This window comes from Theobroma cacao, chromosome 1 (assembly GCF_053813885.1).
Source record: "Theobroma cacao isolate CCN51 chromosome 1, ASM5381388v1, whole genome shotgun sequence".
Lineage (NCBI taxonomy): Eukaryota > Viridiplantae > Streptophyta > Magnoliopsida > Malvales > Malvaceae > Theobroma > Theobroma cacao.
This window is the reverse complement of record NC_142639.1, coordinates 6,762,470-6,784,410: the sequence shown is the minus strand read 5'-3', so window position 1 is coordinate 6,784,410 and position 21,941 is coordinate 6,762,470. Positions and strand designations below refer to the sequence as shown.

The following is a 21,941-nucleotide window of genomic DNA, read 5'->3' as shown; positions in this document are numbered from 1 at the left end:
TTAATATTATATTATATATATATATATATATATAAATCAATTAACTCAATAGATCAATTGGATCAAACTGTTATATCCAAATTGCATTTAGATAAAACAATTGAATTCAGATACAATTAGTTTAATTGGTCGATACTTGGTTCTAAAATTTTTGAATCAAACCTACCAAAAAATCAAATTAATTTTATATATATACATTAATATATAATATATATTTAATATTTTTAATTTTTAATTACTATTTACTAGGTTACATTCCCCAGTTTTACTTCTTCATTTTTATTTTTTAACCACCTGTCCTTTAGTCTTTCTTTTTTTCTCACCTAGTGACCTTTACACCTTACTCTTTCTTTTCTCCAAAACCTGACCCAAATTCTAAACTCCCTAAGCAAGCTACAAGCCATAGTCAACTGAATCAATTCGATTATTTGTATACGATAAAACTTCTATAAATTAATACACTTATGATTAAGAAAATTTATTAATTAATTAAAATATTATTTAATTAATAAATTAATAATTTATTAATTTATACATTAATTAATTAAAATTAATTTATCAAAGTCTTTTTTATTTATATTTTCAAAATATTGAATTTAATACATATATTGTGTATTGTGATTATATAATTATTACCTAATTATCAATTATAAATTATCATTATTTTATGTATTTGTTTAACCAAAACAAATTCATGAATGTAATTAGTTTTATTAAACACAAGTCATAAATCTATCTATTTTTACAAAAAACGAAAATTACATTCCATGTGTACTTAATTAATATACTCATGAATATTAAGTCAAGTAAAAACACTTACAAAAATAACATACAGTATCACAAACATATAACTAAACACAATGACTTCTTATTTCAAAAGTATAAAGAAATTAACAATGATGAATGAAATGCATATAGTATTACGTGAATACAATATGAAATATCCAAATTGCATTTAAAAGCAATTGCAACGATGGGTGTCAAAAAAGTTTAATTTGCCAGTGAGCCAAGCAACAATATCAAATACGATCAAGAAGTTATCAGGGCATTTATCAACCAATATCAATTTTTTCTTGCAATTCGAGAACATTACACCAAAGCTTTTTAATGTAATGAGAAAAGTTAACAGTAAGGTCTAAGAACACGTCAATTTCAAAAAGAAACATGAATTACTAGATTCATGTATGACTAAGTTCATGATTATCTTAGTTCATGAATTCAATTTAATTCCCAATATTCATGAATTCAAGTTTAATTTCTAGCATTCTCATCGTTCATAAAAAAAGAAAGAAACAAACTAACATGAAAAATGTATTCAGAAAAGTTAGAGATAAGGTCTAAAGACACATCAATTTAAAAAGAAAACGTGAATTACTAGATTCATATACGACTAAGTTCATGATTATCTTAGTTCATGAATTCAATTTAATTTTCAACATCCTCGTCATGCATAGAAAAGGAAAGAAACAAACTAACATAGAAAATGTTGCACTTGCCCAAATAGTAGATATTGACAGATTTTATAAGAAACAAGGAACTGATAAACTTTCAAGGAAAAACAAGGAAAAAAAAAGGGAAACGGTTTATTGAGAAGTAAAATCAAATTCTGGATTTCTTTACATTTAAGGCTGTTAATGAACTTTTGCTGGGAATGACAGCAATGAGCCGGCCCCAATACCAAAATTGTACAATCATTAAATTTTGCAAAGCTTTTGAAGGAAAGATGCAGCTGATTATTGCAATCATTGCCATATTTAACTATTAATATACATACATATACACATATGCCATCCAGAATATGAGTATAGAGAATCATGGATTACAAATCACTCACAATCAGCATTGCAGTCACCATCGCAGTTGCCATATTGGCAAACCATGTAGTTTCAACGAGAGGCTTTTCTGGACAGAAAGAAACAGAGCAGATGGCAGAGGTCAAAACCATTAATAAGCATGCTACCACCAAGACTATAATGGTTAGAGAAATTAAACAATTTATATATCCATGTACTTCAAAATTGAAATAACTGATCAGATAGATCATGTCAATGCTAACATAATATTCGTTGTTGCAGACAACATTTGGGGACATCTTTGATTGTGTGGATATACACAGACAACCAACTCTTTTACATCCTTTGCTTAAGAATCACAAAATTGAGGTTCTTGATCCTTTTTTCAATAATGTTTTTCCTCATATATCTGTTATATTCTCATTATTATTTCTTACAAAGATGCATTAGCAACAACTAAAGTTTTCTTTAGTTTTTGTTGTCGTTGAGATGCAATTCAATTTGTTTCCATGAACTACATCTACTAATATTGATCTTTATGCCAAAACAGATGAGGCCTGGTTCAGCTTTGCATAGAAATTTGAAAAATTCTTCATTCAGCACTGAGTCTTCCTCATCAACTAATGTTGCAAAACTAGTTGGGTTGGGAAAAGGGTGTCCTAAAGGAACCGTTCCCATCCGAAGGCTAGTTGGGAAAGAGAACATGATCAGATCCTTTGACTATAATAAGTTTGGGAAAAACCTATCAATAGATTTTCCCATCAAAGAATCGGGTGGCACTGGTTATGATGTAAGTATCCTTGCTACTCTATGTAATTGATTATGGCTAAATCTTACAGTAGTCTCAGGGTAGAAATGATTCATATAATTGAATTCATAGTATGCTGGAATCGTTATGCGCCCGGAGAGTGGGAAGTTGATTAAAGGCGCGGCTGCAAACTTGATTATATACCAACCAAAGGTGAAAGACCACCAATTTAGCGGAGCAATCATTGAGGTTTCAAATGGAATGCCTGGTAATGCGGGCGCTATCCACCTAGGTTGGATGGTAAGTTCAAAGTTATCCAAAGGCCTACTTGATGCTTGCCGATTTGCAACAATGTCAATTCTAAACTAATATTATTGATTACAGGTCGACCCTCTTTATTTCGGAGACGGTCAACCAAGATTGTTCGCAGCTTGGGCTGTATTTTCTTCATCCCCATCCCACTTTTGTTCGTTTGTATTCTACCATTACTATTACTATTACTATTGATACTAAAACCTTTTTGTATCTCTCAGCAAGCAAGCAATGGGAAAATATCAGGATGCTATAATATGGATTGTCCTGGCTTTGTTCAAGTAAATCGCTACGCCACTTTTGGTTCTACTTTTAGCCGTGTTTCAGTAATTGACGGGCCGCAATATGGAACCCACATGAGTTTGACCGTGGTAAGCCCAAAACTTCATATGATTATTAACTAGTAATTTTCTAGAACAACATTGATTTATTTGTTCCATAACAATAGGAACCAAGTGGAAATTGGTGGGTCAACATTCAAAATGTTGGGATTGGCTACTTTGCGAACGAGTTCTTCACTGGATTAAGGGCTGGTGCCGATTTGACGCTCTGGGGAGGAACGGTGTACAGCCCCTTCCCTTCCTCTCCTCCGATGGGAAGTGGTCTTAAATATAACGGCGGTCCTTTCCGTCGAACATGTTACATGATCCAAGTTGGGTATGTTAATCAAGATGATGGGCATCGGTACAGTGACCCCAACCCATCCTCTGTGCAGGTAAAGGAATCTCGCTGCTATCTTGTTGGCAAAAATCGTTATGTAGATGATAAGTGGCGCTACACTTTCTTCTTTGGGGGTGAAGGTGGTGATTTTCACAGTTGTCGTTATTGAAGGATTAAATAAGAAAGAACCATTTCAATAAAATGACAAATATCACCTTAACAAATGCAGTTTGATCTCGTTTAATTCCTTTTCTTTTTTCTTTTTGAAGCAAATTGTGATGACATCCTGACGATACACAGTTTCCCCTTAGATCACTATAATCTAAATAAATTATAATTAAAAATAAAACAGAACAACGCACTTAGATTTCCTTTCAATTCTGCTGGTCAGGCAATTGCACTCCCCGTCCAGAGCAGACTCCAAAGGGTGCAATGTTCTTTACCTTGAGCTTTCAAGCAAGAACAAATGGAAAAACGAAGGAAAACATTACAGACAACAGCATCAGCGAGCTGGATGCTGTACTACCATGTACATATGTAGCCTGTATATCTGCATGCCCACAAGTTCTATACAGTTATGTAGGACTAAAGGAAAAAACCAAATGTGCTTTTTACAATGTTTTCTAGGCCAACAGATCACTCATAAATCTTATCCAAAAATACCTGTATCATATATCCTTTGATATACAGATAACGAGGAAAATGGCTTCAGCTGTAAAAGCATGTAGCAATCTCAAACCATAGAGCTATACATATGTGCAAATATACCAATATTGAACAAGTTCAAAACTCTCATGAACCTCTGCTGGAATGTTCAGCTTCAGAAGCATAATTGGCAGATGTGTAAGACCTACCACCTTCACTAAGCAACAAGTTTTTCAACTCTCTGTAACCCCGAAGTTCCTCTAATGCATCAGAAGTTGTCTTTGATGCAACAAGCCTAGAAGATGCAATACTTGAAGAAGTAGCATGTTCAACAGTTACAGCCTCTAAAATCTGGTTTTGCTCTTGGACACTGTTGCTCCACATTTCTGGCCTGGAGGCTTCTGAAAAATTAATTGAACTTGAAACGTCTTGGCGAAGAGGGGCTTTCTTCAGCATACGTACAAGAGCACCAACTGCAGCATCTTGGGATTTTCTATTCATAAACAATCCTGTCTCATGTGGATCAGACAGATGTCCTCTTCTATCATAAGACTCGGGCCTACATAATACGCAAAACAGGCCAATTCAGTTAACCCAAGGTTTCACAAATATTTAAGCAGCAAATTCATTTCAAAGATAAGAGATATAGCCGTTTTCAGCAAAACCCATCCATGCCAATAAAGATAACAGGTTGACAAGTGACCATGATGAAAAAATATATGGTGTTCTCTCCAATTTCAGAAAATCATAAAATGACTCATTGTGGCTTTTGAGATGAACTTCATTAAACATTTGTTTAACTTCTGTTCAATGATCAAAGAATTTTCTTGAGGGAACACTCCAACCAACGATTTCAGAAACAAAAGGCCAAACACTCAAACTACCTTTAGAACATTTGGGACCTGTGATAATTCTAAGATTAATAAAACAAAAATAGGAGGAAAAAGAAAATCACTTGTCATTTCATAGGAAACTCTCAAAATCAGGGAAGTAGGATGATGCAGAACAGGGGACTGGGAAGGAAACAGAGAAAAAAGAGTAACTGAAGAAAATATGAGGAAATGGGAAAGAAATAGAAGAACTTAGGGAGAAATGAAGAAAGACTATCCAATTCTGATAACTCAAATATAAAAGTCTCATTCATCCATAATCCCGACATCTCAATCATGCAAAAACTTGTAGAAGCCAACATAAAATAAGAAGTTGAGGAATTCCATAAATCCAAGTATCATGAGAAATACCAATCACAACCCTAATACCCTAATACTAAAAACAAAATAAAGCAAAACACTAACTAAAGGAAATAAACTGATCTTCAAAAAAAAAAAAAACCTTAAGGAAATAAACTGAATGGTGAGTGTCTGCGTGTGCCCTTTAAATATAACAAAGTAACAAAATAAAATCTACAGTTTGTTTAATCCTTCAAGCGGATTTATAATATCCAGCATTACAGGAAAGCAACTTAAAGACTGAAAAAGTTCCATGTTGTAATAAAGGATGATAAAAGTTATTGCAACTACAAAGGCAAATGAGACCAGCTACTCAGCTATTGTTTGCTGCAATTTTAGAGGTCACCGTTATCCTTGCAAACGGCAAAAAGGATAGATAATTCATGAAATGACTCCTCTGGTTTTGGTCTATTAACATGACCTAGCAGTATAAAGCCCCAATTTCAAACGGCTGCTTACTCCTATTCTAATTAACTATTCATTAGCATAGAGTGCTTCATTACTTTTAAACCAGTTGAGTCTATCAATTGGGCAATTTCTAAAACAAACCAACATCTTTATTAAGTTCAGAGCAATTGCTTTTACATGACAAAAATAAACTTATTTGGTGTTTGCATTCACAAATTACCCAAGAAAAGTAACAACAGAACTTAACTGAGGTTTACATGAGTTGAGTTGTATTTATTTTCTTCAAAGCTTGTGTTACTGTTTTATAGTTAATTAGTTGAGCTTGAGACATATTGGTGCAGAGTCCAAAAGAAAATAGACCATTAATGTTAGAAGGATACAGTATGAACGGGTTCTAAACATCTTTCGTACAGATTCTGACATCCTAAACAAGTTCAACATTTCCATCAGCTTCTATGCTCCATAAACTTTAGTCATTATCCAAATGATCTAATATAAGCAAGAGAAAGTACACGATATGCAAATAAACTGCCACGCGGTCTTATCAGCCATTAGAAGTTTAAACTCACGCAATCTTTAAGGCCTACGAGGCTATGACATTCAACTTTGACTTCCACCTTAAATTACATCTCATCCCCTACCCAAAAAAAAAACAAGCAGATAAAGAGGAATCCATCCATAAATCCCAAGAACATAACCATCTACAAACCTAATGTCTAAGTACTATTACCATGAAGATCTATGAAATGGTCAAAATATGATTAAACAACAACATTGTCAACTGATTTCAAGAATCAATCTCAATTTATTATTCTGCTTCCGAAACTTCAACAGTTAACACCAGGAAAACTCACCATCAATCTAACAACTCTAAGCCTAACCTTCCTGTCAATCAAGACTTTCTCACTGTCAGACATCTGTTCAACAATCAATTAAGATCCATAAGGAATCAAGCATCAACTGATAGTTTTCGACAAACCTCTTATATTCACTACCGACCCTGACAGATGGCCCTATTAATTAATTAAACCTAAATTTATATCGCTAAGCACCTACACCAACACATTACAGTTCACAAACATTGAGCCTTACCTACAAGATAAACTAGCACAAGCCCGCTCCCTCGAAAAGGTAAAAAAACCTACATGAATGTTGTCCTTTAACAAGCTATCCTTCCTATAACTCATAACAAATCGAAAGGATCAAATTGGAGCAAGAAGGAATGTGTACAAGGCTTCTGCAACCACCATGTCCTTCAGTCAATAACACATCTACTTAATCACCCATCTTTAGATTAATTTATTTATTCACCAACTAACAATGAGAATAAGTAAGGCAGCTATTGTTTGAGACTTCATAATTAGACAGGCCAAGTCAGCTAAAAAGTGGCCTCCAATCCTACCCTGTGACTTAAAGACATACTCCTACTTTCCTTACTAAAAATGATGTTAAAATAAAAGATATCTAAACAAATATGATGCGGACACCAATACTAGTTGCACCTTACAAGAAGCAGCTGAAGTAGGATTAGCACTATTTTCTGCTAAATACAACTAACAGTAGAAACTTCAGCATAGTAATATGATTGAACTTCCTCATATCTATTAAATATCATAAAGTTAACCAGCCAGGTTGTCTTTCTCAAAACACGAAAGCAAGCCTTATTTGGTAGCTCTCCATAGATGATAAACAAATACTTATCCCAATCCCTGAACCATGATTTTCCACTACTTAGGCTACTACCTGAACTAGATATCGATTATTCAGCTCCCTAGAAGCACCATATCATGATGCTTACATCAAATCTTGCGAGATCAGAACTAGATCAAGAAAAAATTCTCACACCCAAAGGAAAACTACTACTTTAGGCAAAAACATGATATGTTGATTCTAAGCTTTTTATTAAGTTTATACCATTTTGAGCAATTAGGACATAACAACATAGAGAAATTAATCCAGGGTCAGTTAAAACAACCAAATCAAGTCCTGAACCAACAAAACGAGGATAAAAACAACACAGGTAGTTAAAAGTAGAATTAGTAAATTAATTGTCTGCATTGAAACAGTGCACAAATGATGTGAGGGGTTAATTTTGAAGTAAAATTTACTTGATCTGTGCTTTACCTGCTACCTGGGTCCGTCATATCATCATCCTCCACATCAAATGGACAAGGAAACTCAGAGTCATCAAAATCATCCTGTAAAGACCTACTAGAACTTCGGGAAAATGAAATTCGTGGTGAGCTGTTGGAAGATAACTTCACTCCAGAATATTTCCGATAGTCTTCTTTCCCAAAGGAGAACAGCTACAAGAGACAAAGAATAAATAATTCCAAGTGGCAAAACAAAATACACTAGAAACCACAAGATGCCATTATGAGTATATAAAATACCTTCTCAATAGTTGCACCAGTTTGAACTGGACCGATATTATCCTTAGAAGTACCAGCTTTTGTAACTTTAAGGGGAGGAGATGGTGGCAAATTTTGTTTGCAGGACAATGCAGGGGAAGTAGCAAGCCTTGGAGCAGGTATGTTCACTGGAGCACTTTCAGAACGTAAAAGAGCTTTTGAGAGATGACTTCCAGGAATGTGAATGGGAGGTGATGGTGAGGGGGAAGGGGAGGCAGAGAAATTGGGGGAAGGACAATACTCATCGTAGTTTGTATTCTTCCTATGAGCTAGTAATGTCTCAGGAGGATGAGGAGATAAGCTCATAGGTGGCAAACACCGAGAGCTTGGGTTAGAAACCGAAGCACGTGATTCTGAATGTGTCGGTGATGGTGAGAAAGAAACTAAAGGCGGTGAAGCCTTGTAATGGTCATAACTCCAACTATGTCTTCTTGAGAATGGCAACGATGATGGAGAGCCGTGGGACACAGGAAGAGAGGGGAACCTCCTCAGTGGGTCTGCCAATGGGCTTCCAACATAATCTGGTATAAATTGAGGGGACATAGGGGTTGATGACTCAGAGCTTATATCTGAGATTGATGAACGGTACAAAACCGAAAGGGAAAGCCTTCCACAAGAAGTGTCCACAGGCGTAAACCAAAATCGCTGCATTTCTGCCTCTTCTTTACGAGTAAAGGGTTCAACAAAAGAAGATACCCTAGGAACAAGCTTAATGGCACGAATTTGACCAGATGAATTGAGATCACGAAAAATCTTATATGCAGGTAAAAGCCTAACAGTCACATATAAGGACCTCAACAGCAATATTGATTTCTTATATAACGTACTCAAATTATTACTACTTGACCTTCTGCTCCCTGAACTACAATCCCTACCCTTTCTACTTTCATGCTGCACCAACCATCTTTCTATAATCTTCTCACTTTTTGTCTCACTTCCCGATTCTTCTTGGTCAAAGTTCCAGCAAAACGAATTCTTATCTTTTGATGACAAGTTCCTCACAAGATCCCTCTTGGGGGAAAAAGTCACAGGTTCCCAATCAAGTGGCTTCTGCTCCAATATTACATCAACCACTACTGTCTCAAAATTACTCTGGCGGCAAAGATCAAGACTTTCTAGTGCTGAAGGGCACTCCCTAAGAGCTAAATTGAACCATTTATCTCTTGGTCTCACACTTGACGAAGACGATGAGGATGAAGATGGAGATGAAACAGTTTGTTCACCACTATAATTACGTGATGACACATAAGGAGACCTCGATTCAAGTATTATAAGAACACCTTTATAGAAGAATTCAGTGATAACTTGTTCCATTTTTGCTGCTTCAGTGTGACTACTGCTATGAGAAGATGCCATATTCTTAAAATTAGCTAAAGGAGAACAATCAGACCCTATAAGGGAAATTGAGATTGGAAACTTGTGACACCTGTGGGTATAAGCACACTGCAGTAAAGAAATCATTACGAACAATCAAAAGCTCATTCATCCCTACAAACCCAGTAAGAAATAACTCAAAAATAACTGAATTAACCAGTGAAAATAGCGATTCAAGTAGCTAAAAAGCACAAGAAGCAGCTACACGCATACGCATTAAAGATAAAAAAATCTAAGTTACCGGAAAATCCAATAAAAAGAACAACTTAGACTCCTGCTTTCTTATGTTATCTATAACTAACTCAGTCTGGTTGTGTAAGCAACACGTTTGGGCACATGGGTTTTTTTCATCCTTTTTCTGATATTTTTCATTTCGGGTTTTTCTTCTCTCCATCCATCTTACTTTTCCCAGAAATTTACTTCGCCAAAGTTTAAGAACTTCCTAAGAAAAGCTCAAAATTGCAGAGCCAGACCAACAAAACCAAAGTAAATAAAAACTTTAAAAAGAAAAGGGCAAAGGAAACTGAGAGGGAAGCCAACTCACCAGCTTGTTAATAGAGTGAAAATTGAATCATGGGTTTTTTTGTTTTCCCTTTCTTTGGAATGACTGGCTTATCTCCTTGTTTAGTTAAAATACTGTAGTTTAGTAAAAACTTCTTTGCTCTAGAGATTTTTTCTGAGGGAAAAGAAAGCAGGCCATGGTGAACTTCCTCGTGAAGTTAGCAGGGAGGGGAAAGGATGGGGCCCTCGGGAGCTGGACACCCCACTCCAGCTTGATCTTGCCATGTCATCAGCGGGTCCCTCTTGCCTAGACTAGCGTAAGACCATGGGTTGCCCCTGTTATCATTGTCCTCGGAAAACCTTAATTCCCTAGACTGGACCAGTTTCCAGTTTGTAGGCCCAAGCAAAGCCCAAATTGTGGTGGATTTGTTTTGTGAGTTAGGTTGTCCCTGTTTCTTCAAGTGGAAATCACATTTCTTTCATCTTACGATAGAGGTGTGTGTCAGTCACACTCACAATATAAATTGGATGTTATAAAATGCAAAATTTAGAAAGACTATTTTGTATTACACCCGAGTATTTATTTAATTGATTGATGTATAATTTTTTTCTTAAAAAATAAGATTCGAATCCTCCCTTCTCCCTTTCTCAATTATTAAAAAAAAAAAAACTATTTTGTATTTGTCTCTATCCCAACCACTTTCAAACTTGTCAAATTTGGATTTTCTTGGTATATTATCTTTGGTAAATGTAATATTACCTTTTATGTCACAATAAAAGATATAATTTTATGTGAAAATTTTTTTTATAATGCTTTTAAAAGAAAAATCAGCCCATCTTACCATGATTGCAATGAGATTTATTAGTAAATAAAACATGAAAAAGAGAACTTTTTATCAAGTGAGGGTTTGATTATTTGTTATGCATATTTTGTGTTTTAAATACACAAAATATTTGAGGACTTTTATCTATTTACATATTTTGTCACTTGCTTCTTTTGACATTTTGGATTTTTTTCTTTTTTATTTTTTATTTTTTTGAAAATTTTTAAATCAGACCCAACTTGACTTAGGTCGAAAGAAGAGACAACAGGCCCAAAATATTTTTGAAATAAAAATGCCTAAATCATTTAGTCAACAAATAAAATAAAACAAAAAAGAAAACAAATGGAACAAAAGGAAAAGCAATTAAATTACTAGACAAAAAGGGTTAACTATTGGTCATGCTGGCATGTATTTTGTTATTACAAACTATTTCAAATTACATCACTCATTACTAAATAATAGTTTTTGTGATATTTGTTTTGTGCATTCATTAATTATTTTTTATATATTTCTGAATCATATTGTTAGGATTGACTTTGATTTTCGTTTTGATTTTGACCTATGTCATTGATATTATAAATTGACATTTAAAATACTTATAGGATTGTTTAAATATTTCAATTTTTAAAATTATTTTAAGTTAGTTTATTTAGATCTTATCTTTACGTTTTAACTTCATGAATTTTCCAAAACCTTGTTCTACATGACTTTTCGAATTCAGTTAAATATTTGGAGTCATGGTCAATTTTGTATATTTAAACCTTACAAGTATATATATGGCATCTATTATGCATCAGGTCAGGGACATGACAATGAACACCAACTATCATTTTATTGAACAATGCGATACGTCACAACTGCATGTAAAATTAAATTTTTTAAAATAAATAAATAATAATACATCAAAGTAATATTTCAACTGTTAAAATTTATAAATTTAATATTTCAAATCTAGAGTCAAAATTTTGGAATGGACGAGATAGATTTATAGCATGTTTGGTTGAGGGAATGGCTAAGTCATTCCCCCTTTATTCTCAAGAAATTTTAATTCCTTTGTTTAGTTAAAAAATGGTCCAAAGAATAGTCATTCCATAAAAATGGCTATTAAAATCCTTCAAAACCAAGGAATAATTAATACCACCCTCTCCTATGGTATTAGCTATTCCATGGTTGAGGAATAAATTCAAAAATTAATAAAGACAAAAATACATCTTATAAGTTTAAAAAATTACAACTTCATTTGTATAAAATATTATTTCTCTCTCTCTTTTCTTTCTCTCACTTGATTCCAATTTTTAATAAAATATTAATATTTTAAAATATTAATATTAAATTATAAATAAAATATTAATATTTAAATTATCAATTATTAATAAAATAAATTATAAAATTATTCCTATTTAAAAACAAAATAAATTAAAAATAAATAAACATAATATCATTTAAATTAGATAAACAATATTAATAATTAAATCATCAATTATTAATTTTTTAAATAAATTACCAATTATTAATATTTAAAAAATAAAATAAAAAATTAATCATAATAATATTTAAATTAAATAAAATATTAATATTTAAATTATCTATTATTAATATTTTAAATAAATAATCAATTATTAATTTTTAAAAATAAAATAAAATAAAATAATTGATCACCATAATATTTAAATTAAATAAAATATTAATATTTTAAAATATAAATAATTAAATTATAAATAAATATTAATATTGAAATTATCAATTATTAATATTTTAAATAAATTATCAATTATTAATATTTTTAAAATAAAATAAAATAAAAATTAATCATAATAATATTTAAATTAAATAAATATTAATATTTAAATTATTAATTATTAATATTTTAATTAAATTCTAGATTATTAATATTTAAAAAAATCTAATAAAAATAAAATGTCATATTAATAATAAATGGTATTTTTGTCTTTTTATTTTCTATTCCTTTCTTATTCCAAAATTATTGTTACCAACCAAACACTACAATAAGTCATAATAATTATTTTTGTCCTATTCCCTTTGTCATACCAAACTAAGTAATAATTATTCTATTCTAATCTCACCTCATTCTATTCCCACATAATAACTATTTTATTCTATTCTTATTTATTCCGTCAACCAAACGTACTATTATAGAATGGAACAAAGTTTATTATTATATAAACAAAAATATTTTGTATCAAAAAATAATAAACTAATAATCATAACAGTTAAGACTTTGACTAACAATTGTTACTAATACTAAAATTGATTAAGAAATTAAGAAATAATGATAACTTAATAATATTTAAATAGAAAGATGAAATAAAGTAGGCACTTAATGGGATTGGCTCAAGCTGAAAACTATGTGGAAAAAATGCCTCTGGCTCTGAGTCTGACCTGTGGTTTGCAGGTGAGTCGTAGTAATCTGGGCTGTATTTTCTTAAGGTTGCTCCTCTGATTTTGATATGAACTAATTTATCCCAAGGCCACCTGACTCTTATTGGAGTAGAAAAGAGTAAATTGACCCCTAATAGTTTCCATTCTTTGTCGGATTTATCCTAATCCAATACACATATCGCAGTCTGCAAAATGAGTTGGTTTTCCACTCATGCTCTCTGTGGCACGATCGAAACGAGAGAAATCAGTTGACAAATGCTCTGTCGTGGGCCTTGCCCACCTCTTTCCCCTCCATTATGTGAAACTTCCACGAATCCTCCTCAACCCCTTCGTTTTTTGTTTTTTTAAACAAAAAGTTAGGATTGCATCAGTCAGCTTTTAATCCAAAACTTTTGAATGCTCTCACGATATGCTTCGAGCAACTTTATTATGGACTTACTTGGAATTAGCTTTAATGAATAGCTACTACAAAAATTCCCAATGGCATGCATGCATGTGTCCAGTTTTCTCTTTTGTGACAATGTTCCCACCTCTGTGTTTATTGTTAACGTCTGCAATTTTGATAAATTCATTTCATGCTAATATACTCCATAAAAGCTTCATTTAAGGGTTATCAGGTACACATGAACTTAACAAAAATTTACAAACGTCTCATGTCTATTTAAAATCAGTCAACTCAATATAGGAATAATGGAATTTAAAAACGGTACAAGCACATTTATACGCACTTGTAACATGTCTATTTTCCTAAATCTTGTAAGGATAATTTGGATAAAGAAAAAGATGATGCTTATTCTATGACTTATTTCCCATTGTCAATTAAATTTGTGAAGATACTTTGCACTCCACTTGGGAAGCAAAAGAACTATATACACAACACACCTGGTACGACTAAGGCTGAAGATTGTCGTTAGATTACACCTCCGGAAGATGGATTATTAAAGGGGAAACTGTACTGCATGCCTTTTTTTTTTTCTTTATGTTTTTATAGTTTAATTTTGTCTGTAAAGTGATAACATCAATCTTATTGTAAAGCTTAGTATCTTATAGCATTAATGTTTAAGTCCAGCTATGAACAGATGGATTATGGATAAGGAACAATGTTTAATTTATAACCTTAAACTAAGTTATTGGTTTCTTATTCTACCTCAGATTTTTGCAAGATCTCATAGACTATGTAACTTTAATTTAGACCCACAAGCATGGGTTCTTTTTTTTATTATTGGAACTCAGTAGATCGCTATCGGACTACTTGCAAGCAACAAGAGCACGAACTGGATTTCAGGGATGATGCAAAAAGATTTTTGTTTGGTTTTGTGGGCTATGTTGGGGGTTAGGGATGGATCCAGGGGGACATCATAATATCTAATTGTGATCGGATGAGAACCAACAACAAGCACAGTGATCACATTAATTAAACTACTTTTTTATTATATATAGTTTCAATTGATAAATATGAAATAAGATTTGAGTAAAAATCATATGATGTGAACAGTAATATTCAAAATATCGTGCTATCTTGTCACTTTGGTTTAAAATCACACATGCATTTAGTTCTGCTTGATTGGATACCGTCTAAGTAACTAAGATAAGCAGCTTAATTATAGTATTTTTTTTTTTTTATCCATGTGAGAAGATCAACTAAATCACTTTAACAAGGGAGCGTCTATCAAACTGAATTAACCTCTTTAGTCTCAATTTAGAAGCATTCAATCACTTTTAATTACTTGTCAAATCAATAAGTTACAAGATTCTCTCATTAATTTTACAATTCAATCGTTTATTTTTTTTCCAAATAAGTAATCTTATAGTTTGATAATTCTAACATGAACATCAAAAGTCCCTTACCAATCCAAGCATTTTGGACTGTGAATAAATTTACCAATCCAAATTTCAATATACAACAAAATTAAATGGAAAAAAAGAATAGAAAGAAAATTAAAAACTTTAGCACATTTTTTGGGACAAAGATTTAGATTAACTTAATCAACAGTAACAAACATATGTAATATGATATCCAGGGTATATTTCGGCTGCTCCTTTGTATGGTTAGTGGGCCCTTATTTGGGATTTGGAGACAGGCGGAGGCTCCTTGGATGCTCATATCTGGAAAAAGTAACGGATAAAATCAATGATCTGTTGAACACTACTTTAGTCGTTCAACTTTCCCTATATATGATCTCCCCTCATTCGACTGCTCAGCCAAGCAAGTTTTATCCAAACTCTGCAAACGCGCTAAAAGCATGGATTCAGCTCCTTCTACATTCCTCCAAGATTTCCTTGGAAACTTTCACTCCAGAAAATTACTGCTATACAAACCTCCTAGCCAACCATCAGTTACAGCAGCTCCTCCTCCTTACTCTCAGAATACCAACTTAGATGAAAATGTTTTCATGATACTATCAGTCCTCTTGTGCGGCCTAATTTGCTCATTGGGATTGAACTTCATTGTCAGATGTGCGTTTAGGTGCTCAGACAGGGCAGCTTCCGAGTCCAGTGACAACCCTTCAGCTGGAACAGTTAATAGAGGAATAGGGAAAGAAGCCCTGAAGACTTTTCCTGTGGTAAATTACTCAGCGGAGATGAAACTGCCAGGGCTGGACACGGAATGCGTCATATGCCTATCCGAGTTTGTGCCTGGTGAGCGCCTGCGGTTACTACCCAAATGCAACCATGGATTTCACGTTCGTTGTATTGATAAGTGGCTTAAATCACAGTCATCATGCCCAAAATGCAGGCATTGTTTGATTGAAACATGCCAAAAAATCATTGGGTGTAATCAAACTAGCTCATCAGAATCACGTCTTCCAGCTCAAGACAACGTTGTGAATATGCTGCCACTGGAACCTGAAGGTATGGTACGTGATTATAGGGGAGTGAGATGAGCGTGATTCTTTTCTTTTGGCCATTTGTGGAAGGCCCTCTAGCACTTTAATGGTCTTATGTTCCATATGGAAGCTCAATTCGGAGTTTGAAAGGCACCAAACTGACAACATTGATGTTCTTGCTTAAAGCGTAGACAAGTTCAATTTATAAAGCAAACCAAACTCGCCAAGAAAAAAAACGGCTGCAGTGGACATAATTTAAGCTGAGAATTACCGTCACGATTTCGGGAGACATATCTGAATTACCGTCACAATTATCAGTTCCATTATGAAGATGATTTCATTGAGCCAATGGGGTGTAGTGTTAATAAATTTTAAAATGCAATGAAAGGATCTTCCTCAGATTCCCTTCAGCTGTTCTAGTGTAATGATCACCTGACTCTTTAAGATATTTTGTTGTCTCCTACTTGAATGATGAACTGCTTCAAGTGGGACTATGTTTTACTGCAGTCAATCTTTTCCCCCGTCAAAATTCCGTTAAGAAACACATGGATAATTGAAAGTTGATCAATGTGTAAAGTTAAAAAGCGGGTTCACTCTCTGCTATTAGTGCAAAAGGGTAGTTAGAGATGCCTGATAAGAAAGGCACCAACAGACAAGCAAAAGGGAAAGCAAACACCCAACTTTAACCGTATTATGGAGACCTCATCATACTTTATCTTGAGCCATTCGAGACAAATTCAAAAGAGAGATAAGAGTAAGATGATGTGGCACTTGTTATTTTAGTTTATCTCAAAATTTTTTTAATATCAATTTGCCAATTGAAATCATTTGAAGTTAAGCTGTCTGGAAGAATCGTATTTGGCACCACCTCCACTGCAAATTTTATCGCCTCATTCGGACCATATTCTTGGTTGTGAATGAGTACAAACAACAAAGGAAGTCAATTAATTAAGAGCAAAAGAGATCTGAAATTTCACTGAGCCCACGTGCATGATAATGGATATTGGAGCGGGGTTCTAATTCTCAAAGCAACTTTCTGCCTTTTATTATGCTGTTTATGCATATATATATATATATATATCTTTCCAGCATTTGTTCAATTCATATTACCCCACTCATTGCTTTTATTAATAATAAAAAAATAGAAAAAAAAAAAAAAGCATGCTCTATCCTGTTCATTTGTTCCTTTTTACATCTTTCAAACGAGACCTATGGGGCCCTTCTCTTGGATCCCTTTGAAACTTGGCTCCTCATGTGCATTGTTTAAATAAAAAACTAACACCATATCAAGCAAGTTCCAAGACCTGCAAACAAATCCTCCTCAAACTTCAAACCACTGTTTTCTAAAAAAAAAAAAAAAGCTAATGCTGAGATCAGTGCCACATACATCAGAATTTGTTTACATTCAGCACATTGCAAGGGAAAATGGTTCTCATTGACAAACATGTTCCATAAGGAATATTTTTTGAATCAAATCCAATGTTACCCAAGTTCATAGAGTAAAACAATAACTTGCCCTCAAGGTATGCTCCCCATCTTATTCACTTTGACGATTTCGGATTGTGTGTAACTTGATCACCAAATACTTGGATGAGTGCGGTTCAAGTACCCAGCATTACTTGACCTTTGTGCTAATTAGCAGATGAGAAGAACCTAGTACAACCATAGAGTGGTGTCTTTTCATATAGAAAGTTAACGGCCACTTGTACTGAATAATCTACTACAAAGTTTGCTCAGCAAATAACAGCATCACTTCAGCTTTCAGCTAGTACTTAATTCCCACTTGTAAACTCCTAACCATATGTAAAAGGGTTCTTGTGATAGGGAGAAGAAGTGTTGCAAACAAATAAAAAGATATACCGAGGCGGAAGAGAGAAAGATTGGAGCAATTCTTAAAGTATTGAGTGTTGTGACAAGTGGAAGACAATAAGAAAAAAATTAGAGAGTAGAAGATAATTAAAGAGAGCATTTAGAGAGAGAAGCTCTCAAGTTGAGAATGTGTTAGCTCGAAAGGAGAGAGAAAAGTCCTCTTAAATGAATTATGAGGCTTTATATATAGTGGTAAAAGTGACGGTTACTCAAAAATAGACTTTAATGTGCTTAATGAATGACATTATTATGAATAACATTAATGTGAGTAACCGTTACTGTAATTGGATGTAACAAGACTTATTCTCAAGTAAAAAGTAATAGAAAAGATGTGTACAAGAATAGGTACAAGAAAAAAGCTATAGGAGAATAGGTACAAGAGAAAAAGATGTACATGAATAGGTACACGAAAACAAGGTAAGAGGATAAAACACTTGTACTTCAAGAAAAGATTAAGAAGAAGATCTTTTAACTACCTCCATATCTAAGCCACCAAGCCAAACTCCTCAGAATATTTCAAGACGAAAATAACCCATGAACCATGCCACTTATTCCGAATTGTTTTCATTGTCATCCAAGTGAAGTGGTTATTTTATTCGAAATAGTTGTTCTATTTGTATTAGTTGTTTAATATGGAGTAATGCTTTACTTATTCTAATTGTTTTGCTTTAAGTAATACTTCACTTATTCTAGTTATTCTGCGTAAAGTAGCGCTTCACTTATTCCAGTTATTCTGCGTGAAGTAGCACTTCACTTGTTCTAATTGTTCTCTATACAATATTATGTTGCAATATAATTCTTTAGAAAATAGGTATTAATCAAAATTAAGTATCTACACCATACTTACAAAAACATTATAAAAAATAGCTTGTGTGTAACACGTTGTAGTATTTGTTTACTAATTTCTGAACAAAAACCTGATTTTCCATCTTGTCTCTCTTGTTTTGCCCAACCTCTGTGCAATCCAACCCAGAGGATATGGATTCATTTAGTGGTACATCTAGTACAAAACAAAAACAAGTGCTTCCCTCTAGGATTAGCCTATCCCTGATCTATCAGTTTTATATGAAACATAGTAGAAAAGTAAAAAAGAAGTATCCCCCGCACATTTCTTCTAACAACTTTTGTCAAAAATCTATAATATTTCCCTGTGTATAAAGTACTTTACATTCAATTGGTGGTTCTGAAGTATTAAGTGCAGTATCCAGATAGATTCTGAAGTATTAAAAATCAGACTACTTGTATGGCAGGAAGCCAATGACCTGATCTCATAGCAAAATACACAAATTAAAGAGCATGGGTTCTAGAAACCAATATCTTATCTAATGCCAGCAAGAGTGATTTGGCTGTAGATTGCTGATGATCCACCAAAAAAATAATATAAAGTGCAAGTTATTAGTATTACTTTGACTGCTAAGACGAATTAACCATAGCCAAAATCAACTTGCATTCCAATATAGGAACATCATTGGCCTATCCCTTAAAGACAGGACTGCTGAGCTAATTTTATTGTGAAACATTTGTTAATTTATGGTTGCAAGCCTGTCCTGCATAACAGCATACAAGTTGATCGAACAACTATGTAAGAGCTGCAAATTATTTCTCCAAACAGCTAATTTGCTGGCTAGAAACCAACTCCACTACTGTCCCTATCGTGATCCTTAAACGAATTCAAAATAATTTTTAACATCGTGCTTGGTGCTAAGGTGTCATCAGGTTAATTAACATACCTTGTTCCACGGATTCCGGAGTTCCCTATGTCTACAGATAATTGTAATAACAGCAGTGAAGATTAATTTGCAGATTGGAAATCCATACTTGGACAGACAGACAACATAATATTTATGTTCATGGTACAGCTAGCATAGAGTTCATACCCTTAATAGCTGAACCGGTTTTATCAGATAACTCTACAAAATTAGAAAATCCAGGCTCAGAGAAAACTTTGACCTATATCAGTTTAACAAGATTATTCAACAATTCAATAGAGAAGGCATGATAAAGAAATTGAAAATCTGTCCTCTTGTGTGCTCGAGTTTCTAAAGTCATCTTTAGTGTGGCAAAGGTTTATCAGTTAATCTCCATTCCCAGATGACTGGCTAGTGGCTACCTAGTTGAGCTAATTCCATGGATGGGAACAATGGATGGAAACTGCCACATAGCTCCTTTTGCTCTGCTGATAGATTAATTGCCCTTTCCAATTAGAAGATTATATGTTGAGCTATAAAAGGCTTAATTACTGAGGATCAAACTTGTCTTAGTCCTAAATAAAATCTTGGAGTGGTTTAATTACCCTCAACACCCTCAAGAAATATTCTCATATATACTTGGCAAGCTGGCTGCTTTAACATAATTTTATATTATAAGGCTCTGACACACCTTTTCAGTGTAACTTTTTCATGTATATATAATTCTTCAATGAAACCAACTCCTAGATCAAGTAGTGCAGCCATCAGAAGAACTAAAACACTTCGAAAATATGTCAACTTCTTCAAAGCCCACCCAATTCTCCCAAGATTTACTTGAAAACTTTCACCCAAGAAAATTTCTCCTATATTCCTCTCTTTACCAAACAGAAGCCCCAACAATTTCGCCAGCACCAGAAAACAGTTATGCCATCACTAACAACTTCGATACAAATGTCCTCATTGTGATATCAATCCTCATATGCAGTTTGATTTCCTCTTTGGGGTTGTTCTGTATTGTCAAGTGTGCACTTAAATGTTCAAGTTTAGTTGCTGCTGAACCTGATGCGAACCCTCCATCAAAGTTAGCAAATGCAGGAGTTGAGCAGAAAGCCTTAAAGGCCTTCCCAACTGTAAAATACACATCCGAGTTGAAACTACCAGGCTTAGACACAGCTTGTGTTATATGCTTGTCAGAATTTGCCGCTGAGGAGCGTTTGCGGATTTTGCCAAAGTGCAACCACGGATTTCATACTCATTGTATCGATCAATGGCTTAGCGCGCATTCTTCATGCCCTACATGCAGGCACTGCCTGACTGAAACAGATCAAAAGACTGTTAACTGCAGCCAGGCAGACTCATTGGAACATCCTCTCCCAGTGCAGGAAAGCAGGCACATGGTAGAGAACTAGAAATTTGTAAACATTTAAGGCATAATCACAGGGATAAACTTGGCAGGCTTTCGTGTAATCTACTCATATAAGGACATTTCAACAATCAAACTTTCTTGTCTGCTCACTGAATAGAAATTAGATTTCAAAGCCATTTTTTCACAGTGATTACTAATAATCATTAAAATCATGATTAAAGCTATTTAACATTGAAATTCCCAACCTTCATTAAAATTCATACATGGTAGGGTCAGAACTCGACCACTTAAAGCAAAGCTGCAGCCACATAGTGCAATTATGCAATCTTGTGTCTGGTATATCAGTTTGCTAAAGATACACGAGAATTTTTCTAATCAAGAAATTGCCTTGTCGAAGCAACAAAGTGTTCATTGAATTGAAAATTCTTGAGAAGTTAATGTAGCAAAATCCTCTAACTGGATCAAAAAATCCAACCAATTGTACGATCAATCTTGCACAAGGAAAATGCAAAACGTGACCAGAATTCAAAAATAAAACCACGAATACTCCATCAACCAACAAAAATAGTTTAGAAGCACTTTACTCTGTTAAGAAACAATATATAGCAAAAGCAATAAAGGCAACCCGAGCTTTATCTTTGTTCCCCACTTTTCCAGAGGGCATTACCGACAAAACAGTTCGTTGCATTTGGACAACCCGAATCCGTTCGATTCCAATTTATTGTATAATTCTGAAGGGTATTAGCTCTTTATAAACTGGACTCTTAGAGTTTGCAAGTTGAATTTAGTTCAAAAAGACTCATTTCCATTTTGTTTTAGTTGGTTATCAAAGCAGGTCAAGATGTTAGAAAGTGTTGTATGACAAACGTCGTGTGCTTCCATGAT

The 21,941-nt window shown here is 33.7% G+C and overlaps 2 protein-coding genes and 2 pseudogenes across 2 annotated transcripts; 3 read left to right on the top strand and 1 right to left on the bottom strand.

Annotated features, from left to right (window-relative positions):
* Positions 1 to 1,814: 1,814 nt before the first annotated feature.
* Positions 1,815 to 3,834, top strand: LOC18611775 (protein neprosin-like). The gene is made up of 7 exons (XM_018116995.2): positions 1,815 to 1,976; positions 2,076 to 2,162; positions 2,344 to 2,583; positions 2,674 to 2,841; positions 2,926 to 2,979; positions 3,075 to 3,224; positions 3,302 to 3,834. The coding sequence occupies exons 1-7, from the start codon at positions 1,815 to 1,817 to the stop codon at positions 3,680 to 3,682; spliced, it is 1,242 nt and encodes a 413-aa protein (XP_017972484.2). The 3' UTR covers positions 3,683 to 3,834.
* A 166-nt stretch (positions 3,835 to 4,000) lies between these two features.
* LOC18611770 (Autophagy-related protein 13) lies at positions 4,001 to 10,309 on the bottom strand. The gene is made up of 4 exons (XM_007048200.3): positions 10,125 to 10,309; positions 8,189 to 9,649; positions 7,920 to 8,101; positions 4,001 to 4,717 (listed from the first exon to the last, which is right to left on the bottom strand). The coding sequence occupies exons 2-4, from the start codon at positions 9,560 to 9,562 to the stop codon at positions 4,306 to 4,308; spliced, it is 1,968 nt and encodes a 655-aa protein (XP_007048262.3). The 5' UTR covers positions 9,563 to 9,649; positions 10,125 to 10,309; the 3' UTR covers positions 4,001 to 4,305.
* A 5,111-nt stretch (positions 10,310 to 15,420) lies between these two features.
* On the top strand, positions 15,421 to 16,318 carry LOC18611768 (RING-H2 finger protein ATL78 pseudogene; annotated as a pseudogene).
* Positions 16,319 to 20,456: 4,138 nt separating this feature from the next.
* Positions 20,457 to 21,156, top strand: LOC18611767 (RING-H2 finger protein ATL78 pseudogene; annotated as a pseudogene).
* Positions 21,157 to 21,941: the final 785 nt, after the last annotated feature.